General features: G+C 36.4%; 1 protein-coding gene and 2 pseudogenes across 1 annotated transcript; all 3 read left to right on the top strand.

Annotated features, from left to right (window-relative positions):
- The first annotated feature begins 7,319 nt into the window (after positions 1–7,319).
- Positions 7,320–11,485, top strand: LOC137715351 (protein SUPPRESSOR OF K(+) TRANSPORT GROWTH DEFECT 1). The gene is made up of 8 exons (XM_068454644.2): positions 7,320–8,184; positions 8,774–8,879; positions 9,353–9,551; positions 9,718–9,786; positions 9,878–9,952; positions 10,126–10,224; positions 10,372–10,527; positions 11,101–11,485. The coding sequence occupies exons 1-8, from the start codon at positions 7,713–7,715 to the stop codon at positions 11,224–11,226; spliced, it is 1,302 nt and encodes a 433-aa protein (XP_068310745.1). The 5' UTR covers positions 7,320–7,712; the 3' UTR covers positions 11,227–11,485.
- Positions 11,486–12,915: 1,430 nt separating this feature from the next.
- Positions 12,916–18,214, top strand: LOC137714363 (subtilisin-like serine-protease S; annotated as a pseudogene).
- A 551-nt stretch (positions 18,215–18,765) lies between these two features.
- On the top strand, positions 18,766–20,395 carry LOC148698092 (GCN5-related N-acetyltransferase 8 pseudogene; annotated as a pseudogene).
- The last annotated feature ends 449 nt before the right edge of the window (positions 20,396–20,844 follow it).

A 20,844-nucleotide genomic window follows, 5' to 3' on the forward strand; every position in this document is an offset into this window, starting at 1 on the left:
TGTTCATCACACATGGACGATATAGTAAACTAATTGTTTTAATAATTGAGACATGAAAAGTAATTATTTTGGCATATTTTCCTTTTTAGTTTGACATAAAATTACTATTTTGGTCACTACGAATTCCTTTTTAGTTTGACAGACAAATTGTACACATATTCACAGCTAATAGTTTTGGTTACTTTCCGTTCAACATTGATCTACAATGTCATCTTTGTCATTGTGGAGGGATTTTACAAGTTTGGAGAAGAGTTCACCAAGTGAATCAAGGCGTTGAGTGGTGTAGTCTATCATAAAATGATGACTAGGTTTGTCAGGTATTTTTAGTTAGTACATGAATTTACAAGTAGCAAGGGGTGCCTTCAAGCCGCTCGCCCAGTAATAAAGGACGGATTACGAGGCTTTCTTAAAACTAAAAACTAGAGGTCTCGGATTTAAAACCCACTGTTGGTGAGGAAGCCAGACTTGTGGCCACGGGAAGGCTGAAATGCCACTGTGAGTCTTCCTGGCCCCCCGGAATGAATGAATAACAGTGGCTTGCCACCAATTGTCCTCTTTTTAAAAAAATTAAAATTAAAAAAAAAAAGGTGTAATTATGCTTGAATCAAATGACAGCTTTTTAATCACATTTCTTAGTATCCATTAAGAGTCACCTCTCATGTAGTTTACAGCACGTTATAAGTACGAAAGTTTGTTTTTTTTATACAGGGCTAAAAGTTCTATTTGGATAAATTTTCAACCCTAGTTCCTTTTGCATTAATTTTGCAAAGTCCTTTCTTAATATCTAAATTATAAAAGCAAACAGTGTACCGTCTTATGTTCCACTTACACTGAAAAATGTTGCCTTCTAGCACATGCAGTTATGGGGGAAGCGAAAGTGCAATTGTGCAATTCCCCAAATTTGAAGGGTCCCCAAAAAATTTTGTCATCTAAACCTATATGTAATAATCTATATATTAAAAAAATTCCTTTTATTAACACTTTAAAATCTCATTGTACACCGTGCGAAATAAAATATTTGAAGTGTCAATAACAACATTCCAAAAACGTTTGTTTTTTTTTTCCTTCAATTTTATTATATAATAATATTTTATATTCAAGTGACACTTTAAAATTAGAGTTTTTAAGATTTAATTTTTTTTTTGTTTGGTTGTCTAAGATTGAATTGTTTTTTATTATTTAATGAAGATTATGTAATTCTTTTTACTTATTATTTAATGACGTTTGTAAAATTACAATTAGTGAATCATAAAATTGATTTTCATTTAAGTTATTGTTTTCTAGTATCAATAGATTGTTCTACTTTGTTTTAGAAAACTATCTTAAGGAGGGACCTTTTAGAATTTCGCACCGAGCTCCCAAAATCTCAAAGACAGCCCTCTTAGGTATGTAAAGTTGTAGTTTCTGTCTAGTTTTGGGCTTTAGGGCCTCTTAGGTGAAAATTCAGGAGTTCAAGCTTTTGATTCAAAGAGCAAGAAAAATTGCTTAAGTACTCTGTATTGAAATAACAATATTAATTCAAAGGGAGAGATTCATACTAATACAACAAATTACAACAAGAGGAATAAGCATAAAGAGGAAGCTGTGATGAATTGAAAGAGGTTGGAAAGATGTCTTCTTCTTTTTTTCGGAGTAATTAAAAAACGCTAGCTATTACGAGGCTTTGTTTCTTGCTAATTTGAGAAAGAAATGAGGGAGTTGTTTGAATGGTTGTTTGAGTGCCTTCATCTCTTCACCTCTCCTTCTCTTATATAGGGAATCAGCTGCACCCATCACTCCAAATTTAAGAATGAGATAATATTAACCAATGTATTATATCATAGTTTTAGCCTAATTTCCACTGTTCTTATACAAAGCCATAATTTAACTTTAGATCCAAGTAGTCTTCCTGGCCTTCTAGAATGGTAGACTGCCGTGACAAAGTCACTAGTTGGTCCCTTTTTAAAAATAAAAAATGTAAGTGAAATTTGGACAAATTTAAGCTTAAACATATGAGAGGTGAAATGTCTAAGAAGAATCTCCCCACATCAGGTTTCTCACAATTCAGAAAGTTTTCAAGCTTTTATATCTTAGTTTTTTTAATCGAAACGTTAAGCTTGAAAACATTTTGGTTCTTTTTTACTATTACCAATTTACTTGAAAATCATGATGAAACAGAATTAATTACAATTTGAAAGCAAACATCTATATGGTCTCGTCGGATTATCTGTTTTGCTTGCTGGTGGTGGATTGATCTCACTTTCATCAAGTGGAGAACCAGCTTGTGTTATGAAGAATTGTTTGTTTTTAATATTCACATCCAAAACAAAAAAATTAAATAACATCTCTCACCAGTTATTTAAAATAATAATAATAATGTTAGGGAGATCAAAATTTTAAATTAGTGCAAATCAATGAGTGACATCAATAGAAATTATGTCACATCCTGGCCCGGGCGGGACCACTTCCTGAGCCCGACTCCACTGTATCACGATATTGTCCGCTTTAAGCCCTCAGCACACCCTCACGGTTGGTTTTGTTTCTGAAAACTCACACGAGAACTTTTCATCCTGGGAATGCTCTCGCGCGCTACTCGCTTAACTTTGGAGTTCCGATGGAACCTCAAGCCAGTGAGCTCCCAAAAGGCCTCGTGCTAGGTAGAGATGAGAATATACATATAAGAATCACTCCCCTGAGCGATGTGGGATGTTACAAATTAAGCATGTTAATCAACACTAAAATAATCATCAACATATACATCATTGGTTTACAAAATTTGGTTTAGAAATTTAGTCTTTCTATCGTTACGCTTAAAAAAATTAGAGCAAAACAGCAAACATGCATCTCGATTGTGATTTAATTAAGTGGTACAAGTTAGGGAATAGAATAACTGCAACGTGTTCAAAATCCTCAGTATGAGGTCTTTACTTTATTCATGATCATGAACTAATACATACCATGTTGACCAAAAATAAAAAAAATAAATAAATAATTTAATACATACCATAAGTCCCTTGCAAAAATTATGATCTTCGTTGATCATGTTGAGAATTCGTGTAAAGAGGATAAGATGATTTAATGGACCTTCATAAAAACTGACCGGAATTTTAACCTGGACGAAAAATAAAAGAGTCCAGACCACAAATACATATTTGTAATCCTCCAGCAAGAGGTCTACAATTAAGTTGGGAGGCTTCTCAAACTGACCCAGATCTTGCATTGTTTAACCATATTATATTGTACCAACTTATGTGCCATTCCACTTGCAATTCTATTAACATGATTATGCTTCACCTTGAACTATTTTTTTTTTTTTTTTTTTACCAAAAAGCAAAATCATTTTGAACTTCAGTATCTCATTTTCTCATCCCCTTTCCTCTCATCATCTCACATATTATTTTTTATTTTATTATCTCTATAAAGAAATTAATATAAGATGTTGACTTGATTAAACCGTAACCGTTCAAATAAGATAGGAAGAAAGGAAAGAGAATCCTCCTCCCTAGTACTAGGCTTTTACGCCATTACTCACGTGAACTGGATACGAATTTTACAAAAGTAATTTACTTATTATTAATTTGCTGGTAATGAAGGAATGAAATAAGTTTTAAATTATCTTCAATTAGTAGTGGGCATGCCGATATTCAATTGTATTTTTCACAAGCATGCATTTCCTATAAATATTTCTCTTTTTACAAATGACTATAAATAACAATGGAAGAAAGCAGAGAAAGAACCCAACTCATATAAATCAAACATGCAATTCGTTTGTGATATTCAGATCAAATCTAAATATGGAAGACTCATTAAACTTTATGAAAACTCTTTGAAAAACTATGCAACCCTTAAGACGTGATATTAATGACACATCCCGACCGAAATCAAAGTGTGTTGGCCGTCACGTGAGAGTGACGTAGCCACGTGCACAGTGCGGAAGTATAAATAATAATAGAAAAGCAAATAAATAAAAACCAAACTACTAGATAAACTAGTTAAAGTAATACGCTAGTGTAAGACTAAGTGTGATAAACATAATTAGAGCACAAAAAGCCTAAGTGCAGTCCAGTAGGACGAATACTAATTACACAACACCCAAAGGTGATCCTACATTTGTGTTGTTCTGTCAAAACCACCGTCAAAGTCCTTGTAAGCCACCAAAGCGCTTCTACCTAAAACCTAGAGGGGCACAAAACAGAAAGTGTAAGTGGACAAAAACAAAGCTTTTCAAAATCATTTCATTCTCAAAAGTTCTAACCCCTCTCCGTAAAACCTGTATAATTTCCCAGAAAATAAAATATATGAATATATCGAAATCATGCTCAGAATAACAACATTCACAAATATGCCATGATGAATTTCTCAGCATAAAGTATAAGTAAACCAGGTGATATCAATCAATGCAAATGATATGTTAGTCGGAGTCACCTAACGTGACCTGTACGGCTGAATCTAACGCTTGAATCCACATCTCAACAACTATACTTGAACACGAGTCGGAACCACCTAAAGTGGTTTGTACGATAGGACTGAGTGTAAATAAATACGCTCGAGTGCTACGATCACGTGAAGACTGTGCGAATAATCGCGGACCACTTACGACTCGAAACCACCTATAGTGGTCTGTACGACAGGACTGTGCACCTAACTTGGATCCAAGATGAGCATGTGGTGCGGGAGGTGAACATCACATGAAAGACTGTGCCCTAACTCTGGGCGGGAGCACTAACACCAGGGTGTAGGTTTATGAGCTCTCAATGCATCTCGCATAACCACTAATTCACAACCATAAACTATAAACTTAGCTGGCACTTACCTGTCGTCCGCAACACCAAACATTCATATGTGCAACTACTAATGCATAAATAAATAGGGAGACACTTTGCATGGCATTTTAAAACATATAAACATTCAATTTCATTTTTTGGGAAAACTCTCAAGTATATAGGTATATACGGAAAACCAAAAGCCCATTCACTGGTATGTGGAAGGGTCGTAGCCCCCAAGCCTTGAGTGACTGCGCTCGTCCTCAGGATAGGTCTCACCTATATACCAAAACTATGTAATAACTTCTCATACAATGTTCAAATGAGGTGTTTGAATATACCAACGTGATTTATTCAACCTCACGAACATCCCCATATTTTAAAAATAATTTTCTGAACACCCACCCACGCACTGGCCAAGGCACGCCCAGACGCGCCGGCCATGTGAGGCCAAACCCTAACTAGCCTTAACGGCTATTAGGAATATTCCATTAAAACCTTAACAGAAGTTAACGGTCGTTACCTATCGCCGTTAGAATATTCCGTCAACTCTAACAGAATATTCGTCTCCTTCTCTGGCAAGCCTCGCCAGTTGCCGCCGTCTGAGCCTCGTTGGTTGCCGTGGTCTGCAACTTGAATTTTCGCCAGAAACTAGAAAATATTCAAATCTTCATATCTTCATATCTTCTTCATTTCTCAACCAAATTTCATGAAATTTGTACCAAAACGAATCTTACAACGAGTAGAACAAAACCTTACCACCTCCAAGCCTTGAAATCCATGGGATCTCACTGGAAAATCCTTCAATATACCGGCCAAACCTGCAACTCACTGAAATCGAGCTTCCCGACGTCCAAAACACCTCAAAATTCTTCCCTGAGCTTCGTGAAGACGTTCTAAAGCTTCCTATGACCTTAAAAACTCCTAAAAGCCTCACAATAATTAGTGCAAGAATAATGCATGAAAAGTGGGGTTAGGGTTCTCGAGGTTTCCGAAGGTTTCAAGTCTCACAAATGGTATATATGAACTCAGAAACTTGCAAGGAGTTCAAATCTTACCTTCTAGACGTTGATCCATGCGTGTATGGTTGGTTTTGAAGTTCGTCTGTACAATATTAAAGGAATGGAAGAAATCCGAGAGGGAGGAGGGAGAGAGAGTCACAAAAGAGTGGTATGGGTGTGTGTGTGTGTCCTTTTGAGTCAACAACCAAAAACAACTAAACGACACCCCACAACACCAACTAACGTCCAAGGGCAATTTAATCTTTTCACACCTACGGTACAAATAATTCGAGACAGGCTGTCACAATTAATCCCAAGTGAAATTACAATTATTAGCCACAAGAAGCCTTGACTAATTTCAGGAAAAACCCTCCGACCAAAATTGCATCAAATTACTTTTATAAATATACTAATATAGCTATGCATTAAGATAACTAGACATATTCAAACATGGTGATTAATAATTCAAAACTTGCATGCAGAATATCATAAGCAAACTGAAAAGCTAAGGCTTATAGCCTTACCCTAGCAAAATGATTAGTTACGTAGAACCATAATTAAAAAGTACAATATTATTAAAAATATAGATAAAAAACACCTTATAAATAAACTTAAATCGTCAAAAGCTCTCTAAACTGAATTCCCCAAAGTAGTGCGTTTTTAACCCTAATAGCTAAATATACTACTACAAAATAAAATCCTTACCATAAAAGTTCTTCTAAAACTAGGAAATATAATAAGTTTAGAGAAACTAAGAAACATAATCCTAATGAATAATGGGAAATCTGTCAGCAAATTGATCAGCCGCTTTATGGGCTCAAAACAGTTCCAAAATGGACTAAAGATAACTATTTTTAAAGTTTAAGATGTCCTGAACGTATATCTAGAAGGGTCCATTGTCAAAAAACATCTTCCTGGACGCCAACAAGTCCAATTAAACTCAAAATGTCACTTTAACAGTAGTGTGCACTGCTCATTTATTTCATCAACATAAATTATCAGCTTGATAGAAAATTTTGAAACTTTGATACGAATAAGTTGAGAGACTCACAAACATCTTCCAATTGAAAGTACCCCAAAATTCATCTGTTTGATCATATTTTGCTCAAGAGGAGGTCGCATGTCTTACATTTAGAATATAAACCAAAGTATCAAAATTCTCACATAATAACTAATAAATAATACTAAGATTAGGGTAAAATATATAGCATAATATTGACTCATCAATACTCTAATTGCCTTCCATATTAACCCATCAAAATTCTATGGCCCCACTCACTTTCTCTTCATCGCAACTCCCCTTCGTCCTCTTCATGAAATTAGGAAGAGTGATGACAAGGTTGTGGACGTCATGAGTTCTCTTCACTGTTTGCAGGTATATTATAATTATGGGAAATGATCATCTTCATATCTCTTCTTTCTAATCCATCAAGTTTAGAGATTCAGGCCGTTAAAATTTAATAATCATACTAATTTATATTCTGATTCTACTGAATGAGTGAACAATTTTAAATAAATATTTTTTTATATCGATTTTAGAACATTTTAATAAACAATTTTTAATGAAAATCCAATTTCTTCAATTTAATTAGGCATAATAAAGAAGGAACCTTCCCTTGAATTGAAATCCTTCGTGATCAAATACTTTTCAAATTTCCAAACGCGTCCTCGTGACAAAAGCAATGTTACACGGAAGGACAACCCTTCTCCCTCCTCTCCCTTTCCTCTTCATCCATCCGATCCGAAGCTCTTCGATTTTTAATTTTCCCGATAACCAAACAGGTCTTAACAAATCAGAAAATAAAATCTAGGGCTTCAGCACCTGCAAATCAGGCTCCAATCCCCCCTTTTATTTTTCACCCCATCGATATGAAATTATTCGAACTCTAGGGTTTCTTTTCCCCTTTTCGATTCCGGTTTCGGAGTTCCAAGTTCTGTATGTGTGATCGGTCAGGCGAGATTAAAAGAGATGTATAGCAATTTCAAGGAGCAAGCGATAGAGTACGTGAAGCAAGCCGTGCAAGAAGATAATGCGGGAAATTACGCCAAGGCGTTCCCTTTGTACATGAACGCATTGGAGTACTTCAAGACCCACTTGAAGTACGAGAAGAACCCTAAGATCAAGGAAGCAATTACCCAGAAGTTCACCGAGTACTTGCGCCGCGCCGAGGAGATTCGGGCGGTATTGGATGACGGAGGGCCGGGCCCGGCGTCTAACGGGGATGCGGCGGTGGCCACCAGGCCCAAGACCAAGCCCAAGGATGGGGAAGGCGGCGATGGGGAAGATCCGGAGCAGGCGAAGCTCCGGGCAGGGCTGAATTCGGCCATTATAAGGGAGAAGCCCAATGTGCAATGGAATGATGTTGCTGGTTTGGAGAGTGCCAAGCAGGCCTTGCAAGAGGCGGTTATATTGCCGGTCAAATTCCCGCAGTTCTTCACTGGTAATAGATGGGTTTTCCCTTTTGTTTTGACAGTGATAATAGTTTGCTTCAATTTTGATATATTGACTTTAGCTAGAAAGTTGAGATTTTTGATTTAGAATTTGTAATGGGTAGTTGTTAAACTTAGGGTAAATATTGGATTTTTACGGTTTCAACACGGAGTGTGAATTATATACTGTTGATGGCTAAAGCAATATGGGGTTGTAATTGGTTTTTAGTTCTAAGTGTTGCTGGTGCTGCATTATTGCCTTGAGTAATGTTGGGGTATTAGGCATTATATTTTCCGATATGTGGGGAACTTTGTCTTCGATAGTTTATATGTCTCTACCTTAGTTGGGTTTGCAATTTATTATCCGACATATAAATAATTGATACTTCCGGAACAAAAGTTCATATGTTATCAATGTTGATAGCATTACCTTATTATTATGATATATTTTTCCTCATATCATTTTCATGGTCAATTTGGAAGCACTCTTTTTGTTCATTTATCATTATTATCTTAACCGCTTGATATCTGTTACGAAGTGAAGCTTTCCTTTTGATTCATCCTATAAAAGCTAATTTGTACCCACTTACATACTTTTAGGCAAGAGACGGCCATGGAGGGCTTTTCTATTGTATGGGCCTCCTGGAACTGGAAAGTCTTACTTGGCCAAGGCTGTTGCAACTGAGGCGGACTCGACATTTTTCAGGTAATATATCCATCATTTATGTGATGAATTAAAATCTAACTAATTAAAAGTTGGTTGATACTCTCTAATAGAAAGCACGTGATCGTATAAAGCAAGGTTGGCTCAAGGGGTTAGATGGTACAATATTGCCTTAAGCAATCCATTCCTTATTGAGTACCCACACATATTCGGGCTATAAGCAAGAAATTTAACCCGAGCGCAAAGAAATTTAACCCAAGCCATCAAGGTCCCGTATTACCTACTTGAGCTCCTGTCTTTGAGGTCCCAGTGCCTTTATTTTGAGACCTGGACTCAATTTAAGCTCCCCCGGTGCTTATAGTTGAGAACAGAAAAACTTTTGTTCCAAGTATACTTGACTTAGATATATTGTGCTTGTGCTTATGCTTCCTTTACTTTTGTTCCATTTTATTTCCAGATGTCTCTTCCTGATGATTTATAAATTGCTTCTTTAATGTTCCATTTTCTTCTGCTAGTATTTCTTCTTCAGACCTGGTTTCAAAGTGGATGGGTGAGAGTGAAAAGCTAGTTTCAAACCTTTTCCAAATGGCTCGTGATAGTGCACCATCCATTATATTCATCGATGAGATAGATTCCTTGTGTGGGACTCGGGGAGAAGGCAATGAGAGTGAAGCTTCTAGACGAATTAAGACGGAACTTCTTGTGCAGATGCAGGTATGTTTGTTTTGTGGGAATTAGTGTAGTAAGGCGCCTTCACTATATTTTTGAGGCCCTCAAACTTTTAGTTTTGGATTATTATTGCTATTCCGAGACTCTTTTATTTATTTTTGGTTTGAAGTCATTCATGTTTTCAGTTGATCTTATCTGTGATGTATATTAGGGTGTGGGAACCAATGATCAGAAAGTTCTTGTTCTCGCAGCAACAAATACTCCATATGCACTAGATCAGGTAAGTAGATATATGTGAAATTTTCTTTTATGGTTTCTTCCCTAGTTAATGGAGGCATTACACGAAGGTGGCTAACTGGTAGTACTTACAGGCCATTCGGCGCCGTTTCGACAAGCGTATATACATTCCCCTCCCAGATTTAAAGGCTCGTCAGCATATGTTCAAAGTACTTTACATTTTCCTTTAATTTTGTATCCATTTTCTTTTTATGAAACAGGCAATAAAATAAAATTTACGGGTTCCAGTGATTGATAATTGTTATGGCTTTTATACATATACTAACCCTTTGTGATTTTTTATTTATTTATTTATTTATTTTTTTGTGGATATTCTGAACAGGTTCATCTAGGAGATACTCCTCACAACTTAACAGAAAGTGATTATGAAAGCTTAGCTCGCAAAACTGATGGTTTTTCGGGTTCCGATATTGCTGTTTGTGTAAGCACAAGTCATTCACATTTCTGTGTGCATCTCTGTCTTTTGACTACCTGCAGTGTTCCTTGCATTAAAGGGTTAATTGAGAATAGCTCACAACATCGCCTGTTTGTTTGGTATTTTTGGTTTGCTCTTTTCTAAAATTGGCAGGTTAAAGATGTTCTCTTTGAACCTGTTCGTAAAACGCAAGATGCCATGTTCTTTATCAAGGATCCTAGGGATATGTGGATACCATGTGGACCAAAGCAACCAGGTGCTGTCCAAATCACCATGCAGGAGCTGGCGGCAAAAGGACTCGCTTCACAGGTATCTGTACATGTTTGAATGCTGGAGTTCATAAACTTGTGTACCTGTTTTGGCTCAATATTCTTGTATTTGCTGATCTGTTGAATTCTGGACATACAGTGTAAATACCAGATTATGAAGTAATGGATAATTTTTATTGAGTTTTTCATTTACAAGCCCTTCATAAGCAGCTAAACTTACACTTTAGACAAGAACATTTAAAACCGAATGCAGAAAACACTGTTCTGATTTTGCAACTATGAATAACAAGTGAATAGTTTATTGAGTTCTTGAAGTGTTTTTCTATTTATAGACGGTTTTTTTTTTGTTTTTTTTTTTTTCAAATTTCCTGACTTAATAGTTCATGTTATCATTTTGAGAGATAAATTTCACTTGGAATGAAATCATCTCTAAAAGGATTGCCAAATTTTCATTGTTTTAAGAAATTACTATTCTACGAATCATGCATGCAAATGAAAAAGGAACTCCATTAAATGGTCAGGTGAACAAATTTGAAGTTTTTCCTTTTAAAAATTATGTTCAATGTTTAAAACTCACCAATGTAATTCTTCTTGCTTATTAAATGCCTTGCAGATCCTTCCGCCTCCTATCACAAAAGTAGATTTTGATAAGGTGCTTGCTAAACAGAGGCCTACAGTGAGCAAAAGTGACCTTGACGTCCATGAGAGGTTCACAAGAGAGTTTGGAGAGGAAGGGTGATGAAGTCTGTGTATTTATATATGACATCAATCTGCACTTGTCGTCATCGCCATGATTTGTACTTTACAAAGTGCTGGTTTTAATGAATTACATACTCTGAATTAGTTTCTTCAACGAGGAAGGTGACTTGACTTCCCTTTTCTGTATTGAGATGGAAACACTGGTGTTTGATACATCTTGAATCGCTTGTTTTGAAATTGTGTAAATGACAGTTGAAAAAGTATTGCTTCAGTCGATATGTCAATAATGTTTGTCCCCCTGTTTGTCGAGTCTTACAGATATCTTCGGACAATTACTTTGATTCCTGTCATATTTTATCTAGTGAGCAGTTGTCACTGTAATGTGTTCGTTCTGGTTTCGTCTAAGATTTTGTACGTTGTCAAATTTTTAGTATCTTGTGAATGATTTAACTTGAAGACTTGGGCATCAGTTTAAGTTGAAAGTCGAGTTAGTTGCTTCACCGGCATTCCTCTGATCCTCTGCAATTTGTTTCTCGGTTAATCTCGTGTGCTTGTAATGGATATGTTTGTTTCAGGAGTGGATGCGCCGTCGGAGGAATTGGGTCCAGACTCCGGCCGAGTTCCATGATCTGGGATTCAATTACCCTCTCCAAATCCTTACTATTTGAAGTCCGTTCTAGTATCTCTTACTGTTTGATTTATTTCATTATAATTTTTTTTTTTTTTTTTTTTTTTTTTTTTTTTTTTTTTTTTTTTATAAGTATCTCGTTATGTTTTAACACGTAGGAAATTTGATATCTATTTGTAAGACACGTTTGGTACCTAGGATTGGATTGGATACCAGATAAAGGTCGGATTTTGTCAAGATGAATCCCATGATGGAGATTTATCCCTTGCAAAAATTCAGTAAAACGAAGGAAAATTATCCCATTCCACCGTATAACCATTCTATGTTCCAATAGCTTGGATAAAATTTGAAAGTTGACGTTCCTTTTTTACTTTAGCATTCCAAATTAATTTTAGCATTTCTTGAATTTGGTGAATTATTTACTCCAATCTACCAAAAACTATACTTGTGTCTTATATTTGGTTGAATTAGTCTTGGAGTCTAATGTGTGAATTGTGAGGAAGCTACATTTGGAAATCTTCGATTCTTTGTATGCATTAGTACTATGGTCCCGTGATATTTTTCTTCAATTGTAAGTGAAAGGTCTAGGTTCGAATGTTAAAAGCAAATTTGAACCACATTATGAATAGCCCACTCCCTATTCCTTTAGTGTAAATAATACTTTTTGTTAAAAAAACCAAGATATTATATTATTTATTAAAATAAAAAAAAATGAAACAGTAGTGTATGTCCACCACCAGGACTAAATTTCTTTTCAAATATTTGATGCTAATATTAGCAATGGCTCGGCCACTTAGTAGTACGGTGTAGTGGTATTCTTCTTCACTTGTAAGTGAGAGGTCTTAGGTTTGCTTCTCGCCAAAGGCGAATTTGAACCACATTATTGCTAGCCCCATTGTAAAGATAAGCCCACCCCCTCCCTTTATTGTAGATAATATTGTTTGTTTAAAAAAAAAAAAAAATATTAGCAGTGGCTCCATGGGCAAAGAAATGAGCAAGAGAACAGTGACAACACTAGTAAGTTTCAAAAATATAAGAGGAAACTAGGATGATAAAATGTTGGAACAGCTGCGAGTTTAACAAGGCCCCGGACAGCAAAGAATGCAAGGTAGTTTTTCTTTTCAAATATTTGATGCTAATTTCACAGGGGAGTTTAACAAGGCCCCGGGGCCCGGACAAAACTTTAACTTCCCTTGAAACTTGTAGGGAAGTTTTCCTTACGACCAAGGTCTAAACCTCCCAAAACATCCCAACCCGAACCCCAAAACACGGAAGCCAAAAAACGAAAGAAAAGTCACCTAAATACCTCCTTAGCTGTTAAAGAATGTTAAAGAACGTTTATAGGTAACTTGACAGTTTCTTAAGTCCCTATTGGTAAGATTCTAACGTTAACAGCTATAACGATATTGGACACCCGAGATGATTTCTTTGCAGCTGCTATTGATGTTGAGGCAGATAAAAAACCTATGAGCTGGGATAATTTGCTCACGGTCAGATATGTTCTGTTTGTTTCCTATCAGCTTTTGCTCGTGGTATGCACCTTTGAGACCTTCACTGATAACCGGAAGGGAAGAAGCGTAGTTGTGAACGAAGGTGGTGGTGTGGGAATGATTCTTGTTGATCCATTTCTTGAAGATGTCGGCTTTCAGTTTGTCATCCCAGGCACTCTAATTGGTCAAGAAGAAGCACAGGAGCTTAAAGCATACATGATGACAGAAAAGTGAGTTGTTCAGCCCTTGCTTGCTCAAATGTCAAATGTCTGTCAATCGAAGAAACAACAGTTAATTAGAAAAGAAAATACGTAACTGAGAGTTATAGTTATCAAACAAGTCAGTGTTACTAAGCTTACGGTGAAGTTCTACATCGATTAGAAATTTTGTAGTATTGTTATTACAGGAATCCGTTGCTAGAATCTCCCCGACGATAACAGTTCAGCAAACTAAACCTGCACCAGAAATGGCAGTGTTCTCATCCATGGGGCCAAATATCACAACCCCAGACATTATCACAAAGTAAGTTCTATGAAACGTTATTTTCTCTTCTCAAATACCCAAAACTACTTACAAGAATTTTGGGGGGGGGGGGGGGGGGGGTGGGTTTAAAAGGCAATCATCAGTGCATCTTGTGTAGGAGTAAATGAACAAATGACTTCGAACAAATAATTAACCGTGCAAATTCCTATTGCAGCCAGGCAGCCAGATATTACAGGACCAGGGGTGACTGTTTTAGCAGCATGGTCTCTGGTGGTAACTGCTGTCATTTATAACAAAATTTCCGGCACCTCGATATCTTGCTCGCATGTATCTACACTTGCAGCAATTTTTATATCATACCAACCGTCCTGGAGTCCAGCAGCCATAAGAGCAGCTCCAGCGTGGGAGTTTGCTCGGGGGACAGGCCAGGACAAAACGGCTCGAGAGCCCGGCCTGCACACTCCAGGGTGGGGAGTCCGAGGGACAGTGGAGGCCCGAGCACTAAGCCTGTGAGGAATTGCTAGCCCGTGAGCTCGAAGTGGATCTGACGCAGGGCTGACGTCATCCAGGCGTTAGCCCAATTTTTTATTTATTTTTGTCAGGCGCGTGCACCTCACCCTCGCGTGGGGGTACGTCACTCGACACGGTTTCAGCGCCTGGGGCCTGCGGTGCAGTTTCAAAAAGTTATCGTTGGGAAGCCACGTGGCTTCCCATGGTCCCTTGGATCTCAACGGCTATATAATGTGGACCGTTTGATTTGCAACGGTAAAAAAAATAAAAAAAATCTTATTTAATATCAACCGTTGGATTTGAGATCAACAATTGATATTATTCTCCTTTATAAATAATAAAAAAAAAAGAAAAATAGTTTCTAAATTCAGAAATGTTACTGTTGTGCCACGTGGCACAATTTGGAGTGTTGGAATTTAATTTTTTTTTTAAATCCAACTGCATAGATTAATTAGTTGAATAAAAAAAATATAAAAAATTGTAAAAAATGAATAAAAAATCTGAAAAAAAATTGTTTTTACTTTTCTATAAATACATTCTCAGTATCATCTACCTTACACCACAATTTCATATTTTCTCAACTACTTTCAACCACATTTCTATCTTTCTCTCAAAGTTTCAATCTAATTTTTTCAACAAAATGACTACTGATGCAGGTACGAATTGGACGTTTCTTGAAGATGTTGCATTGTGTACTAGCTGGGTTGAAGTTACTCATAGTTCGCTTATGGGTAATGAGATGCAGTTGCAATAAATGTGGAGTCTTATTCATACCAATTATCTTGAGAAAATGGGTGGGAAAAGAACCAAAGAATTGATGTCCAGTCATTGGAAATTACTTAGTCAATCGTTTAGTACGTGGAGAGACGTCTTGGCACAAGCTAGTACTAATCTTCGAAGTGGGGAAAACTACGCGGATTAGGTAACAATATATTATTTATTTGTTTGTACTATACCCAAATTTACATTATAATTATTTGTTTGTATTATTTATTTGTTACCTACTTTCATTATAATTATTTCTTATCCCGCATTGTGTAGCAACTTCAAGCACAAGCTTGGTAAGATGCCAAAACCCTTTGCAAATCCATGTTAGTAGGTTTCCGGAGGTACTCTGTGGTGTAGATAGATTCGATTGCTCCGCAAAACCTCATCAGGGACTCAAGAATGGTTGATTTCCCCATCCTTGTTATCTCATCTACTTGGTCTGCAGATGCTCCATATGCAAGCATCTGCAAGGCAGCGTTAAATTTTTGCTGAAGAAGGAGACCCTTAACACCAAAAGCATCATTCTTTTGCACAAAGTAAGAATCATGGTTGCAAACAGCAATCATGATTTTGTTAAGCAAGTGTCGTTCCATTCTAAAATGACGTCTAAAGCACGTATAAGGGAATGCACTATTACGGACAAAATAATCGTCCAAGAGTTCCGTACCTCGTTGTTGTCTGCTTCTATCAAGGTTTCTAAAACGGCTGGGCCTGCAGATCTGACCCATAACTTGAATGACTTGACGGGAATGTGAGGCTTTACCCATTCTTGCTTCATCATCTCTCCTTCTACACTCCTCATCATCTTCCCTTTCATTTTGGGTCATCTGGAGATTGAACATTCCTTCTGATTGGTTAAACAATTCTTCCTCTTGCTGATCGATTTTCCACAACATCCTTGAAGAAGAAGACATTGTAAAAATGAAGCAGAAACTATGATTAATGATAGAGATTTTGGTGAAGAAGGAAGTAGAAACTACGAATAATGATAGAGATCTTGAGAAAATTGGTGTGAGATTTGTGAGGATGGATGAGGGATTATATGGAGGATTCAGAAAGGATTAGGTTGTAGATAATGCCACGTGGCATGCCGTCATTTGTTAAAAATTTGATGGAAATCTATCCTCAAAGATTGTAAACAGATTATGACACGTGACGCGACGTGATTGATTAATAATCTTATCGGAAATCCATCACCAATAATTGTACTTTCGGATAATGACACTTGGTGCAACGAGTACGATTAAAAATCTTATCGAAAATCCATCACCAATAATTGTCTTTTCGGATTTTATGATACATGGCGCAACGAGAACGATTAAAAATCTTATTCAAAATTACAAATAAAATTAGTTTGTATTATTTTATAACTTTTCGGATAATGACACATGGCGCAATAAGAACGATTAAAAATCTTATCCGGAATTACAAATAAAATTATTTTGTATTATTTTATAAATAAGAAAAATACTAATATTTTATTGTCTATTGCCAGGGCTATTGAAGTGCAACGGTGGAGATGCAAGAGACGGTTACTGTTCATTAAGGCAGTTACTGTTCACTGGGTAGATAGCATAATGTAGTGTCTGGGGGGGGGGGTTCCCACGTTGGAACTGCTCAATGTCTGCAATAATTGACAACAGGTTACTACAGTTAAAATTTGTTTCCATTGTAAGACCAACTCCAACCCAAGTACTAAAACCTATTTTTCCCTTTCTATTCCCCCCAGCCTATTCCAACCTAGCTTAAAAATTGAACCTAAAACCTAAAACCTAAAAAAGGCCAGATTTAGGCCAGAATTAGTGGTCGAGCCCCCAACCACATGGGCGTGTCTCCCACTTGTCTGGTTGATCAACGGCTCACATTCAAATGGGCTGTTGGTTATCCAACGGTTCACATTTAATTTAGTTAATATTTATAAATTTATTGAATCCAACAGCTGAAACCGAATATGGTCAAATCTAACGATAAAAAAAAAAGATATAAATGCCCAAATTTAAATTCAATGGTTAAAATAATTATAAATAATTATTTAACTCAAAATTCACCAAAAAAACTCTATAAATACCTATATATTTGTTGAAACATCCACACAAAACTCACTTTTCTCCTACAATTCTTCCAATTTTTCTTTCTACCATCTTCCAAAACCATGTGTTTGCTCATGTGTCTTATGTTTATACATCTGTATCATGTGTTTCATATTCTTCTATAGTGTTTCATGAGTTTCATGTGTCGGTTTAGTGATTTTTAAATGTTTATTGGAATTTAAATATTTTTAAGTTAAATGTTCATAAAATTAATTTAGGATAGTCTACATAATTTTTTTTAAAGTTAAATTTAAAAAAAAAAAGCCTAAATTCATTCTTTAATAATCTGGGGCTAAAAAATATATTTATAAAATAATAAGAGCAGAAAAGTTGTTTCTGGGTTAAAACCTAATTTTATGAACTAAAACTTTTAGGTTTTAGGCTAAGTATTGAAGATAGTCTAAAAGTAGCCTAGCAAATTTTAATTTCTGGTCACTGAAGTATTGATTTTCTTTGTCACATCAACCGTCATAGATAATAACAAGTGTCATTGGAAGAGATACAAATGGAACCCCTACCATTCCTTTCAATTATGGATCTGGACACATTAACCCAGCTGCAGCAATTAATCCTCGATTAGCATATGCCCTTGATTCCCATGATGTTATCAAATTTCTCTGCAGCACAGAGGCTGCCTCTTTGCAAATGAAAATCTTCACAGGAAGTTTAGTTTACTGCCCGAAGACTACTACCCCCTCTTACAATTCTAACTACCTTCGATCGGTGTGTCAAAATTGAGTGGAAGGCTTTCTGTTCATCTAACTGTTACTTATTATGGTAGAGGTTCAACAGTCTTTGTTGAAAATGTGGATTATCCAGCAGGTGTAAATGTTACAATTACCAAGCGAACTCAAGTTTACAAGCTACGGGGAAAATATGTGGTTCGGGGTAGATTTCACTCCTATCAAGAATAGTAATGGAAGCTTTGTGTTTGGAGCTTTGATGTGGAGTAACGGAATTCAAAAGGTCAGGAGTCCGATCGGTCTCAATGTGATTTCATTGTAGGAACAAGAGTTCCGCATCATTTCAGATATTAAATCACAGACGAAGTTTTCAACTTTTGAGTGTCCCATCCAATGATACAAGAGTAAATTATCAAACTTTTTGTTGCTCTAACTTGCATATCTATGGTTACGGATGCGGAGTACATACCTTCATATATCTATGGTAGGCATGCCCAACTCATAATAATATCGCCTTATTTTCGTAACTGGTATTCTGAAATCGCTGATAACCAACACTGCAAGAGCAAGAAAGTTAAGCATCCCATTAGCATCATAAATTAATAATTGAGAAGATCACTTATTATTGTTCTTCATTCCTGGTATTTTCATCTTCTAGGTAGGGTGGGCGAAGGACACAATCCTTAAAAAGTTCTAAAAATTAAAGATTTCGTCTATGACACACTCATAAGAAAATCTTAACTATAATTAATTCCAACAATAATAAGAATGCAAGATCCAAAACCTAACGATGTATACTCAGTTTATCATAATATTAGGGGTCATGAAATTTCCGTTGAAATCGTTATGTACGTGTAGCTTATAAAACTGTTCAATAATTGAATTGAGAGCGTTCTCATTTTAAGTTCACGAAGAAATACACTGTCAATGAAGACGCACTGCATTGGTACAACATGGATAATCAACAAAGTATCTCAACTTTCTAACAAGTAAAGAAGTGGATCAGATGACCAAATACAATAGAAAATAACTGTGTCAACTCCAATATGAGAATGGCAACTAGGTTGGGGAAACAAAGTTCAAAATAGCAAGAAGAAGTTGGGCAATTCACTAGTGTTCACAATTATTCGGAACCATGCATGCTTCTTGAACGAGACAGTCTTGTATAGAGCAAGCGCATGCGACATCCCTACCCAAGAATCACTCCCGAGTGGGGGCAATGAAAGTTTCTTGATGTACATAAAAAAATAAAAGAAAAATAAAGTTTTCTGACTTGATGGATGAACCACTACCACAAGCAAAGATAAAGTATCGCCAACGAGTTCAAGTCGTCTGTAAATTTTTCTCCTTTCAAAAGAAACATAACCTTTCTTTTGGACAAGAACATAACTTTATTAAATCAGAAGCTTCTGTCAACAAAAGTGGACAGAGTGAAGTATCACAATTACACACACTAAGAATACCAAGTGACTCCAAAATTAATAGGAAAAAAGAAAAAAAAGCAACTTTAGAGCATCTTCAAAGGAGATGTTAAATTTTTAAACATAAAATTTGAATTTGACAGCCTATGTGGCATTTTGACATATTTTAAAATTTTACTCTCGGTATGTCAAATTAAATATTATTTTATTACACTATTTTCTTTTCTTTTTATTTTATTAAACTATTATTTTATGCCTCTTCTTTCTAAACTTCTCCTATCATCTTCGTTGCCATCGAGTCCTTCCTCTCATCCACCCTCTTCACCTTCCCTCCCTTCTAGCCATTCACCATCTTCGTCCTCGAAGTCTCTGAGACGCCTTTCGTTGAACACCTTCAGTGCAGCAACTCGGCCCACCCACCCACCATCAAAACCCTCAATTTGGACCTCCTGATCGACGACCCATAACGCGATTTGTTCAGATCCAACGGCGGGGACGCTGTCGTTGCTAGGTTTGTGCTGTTTTTCCCAAATTACTCCACCTTTTTGGGGAAGCCAGGGTTTTACATCAACACCCTGCATATTGCTACTTAAAACTACTGTCCATCCACCACTTGTAACTAAATACCCAAATGGCAAAAACCCAGTAACTACCAAATATCTCACTTTTTTTACCTTTCCGTTGAATTTACGAGTAATGAATTTTCCCAACCTACCCCACTTCTCCGAATTTCCTCCTCCCCCACTTTCCCATCAATTCAATGCTTCACATGGCCGTGGCACGTGGAACCCATCTGGGATTCACATGATCATCGACTTCTCGCTTTCTCTGATGAGATCGTTCCAGATTTGTGTGAATGCTCGGATGATAACATCGTGATGGGATGCAGAGTTGAGCTCCACAAAGCAGCTGAGCAGCTCCTGCAGATGGTCATTCGAGTAAATTGCTATAAAGGAAGGGGCTGGGGACAATGTTGCTCTTAGCGGTGGCGAAGCAGGCGGTGAAGATGGGGTATGGCAGAGTAGACAAGCTGCGCTTCTCAGGTTCGAGTGTGAGAGGAGAGTTGCATATCTGATAAAAAAAATTAATAAAAAAAAATATTTGACGCTACTGTTAAATTTGACAGTGACAGCAAATGAGAGAGTTGGTATTTCATGTCGTGTCATATTACATTTGGCTTATTGGTAGGAAAACATTACAATTGTTTATTTTTTATTTTTTATTTTTTTAATTATTATTGCTGATTTGGAAATTTTGACATCTTTTTTGGAGATGCTCTTAACAAAAACAACACACTATAATTACCCTGATTGTAATCATCAACAAAGAGCTACTCCTCATTGCAACAACACACTATAATTACCCTGATTGTAATCATCAACAAAGAGCTACTCCTCATTCCAAATAATTGGCAAGAAATTAAGGACATCTGTTTCAACTCTCCACTCCACACCTTCACTTTTCTCAAGTATCACCCTATTTCCGTCCTTCTAAATAACTGTTGCGGAACCAAAGTGAAGGCTTTCCTAAATCAATGGGTGCTTTAGTCTTTTAATCTCTCGGGTTTTAGTATTTAAATATTTAG

The sequence above is a fragment of the Pyrus communis genome, chromosome 3 (assembly GCF_041283825.1).
Source record: "Pyrus communis isolate YQ-2024b chromosome 3, ASM4128382v1, whole genome shotgun sequence".
NCBI lineage: Eukaryota > Viridiplantae > Streptophyta > Magnoliopsida > Rosales > Rosaceae > Pyrus > Pyrus communis.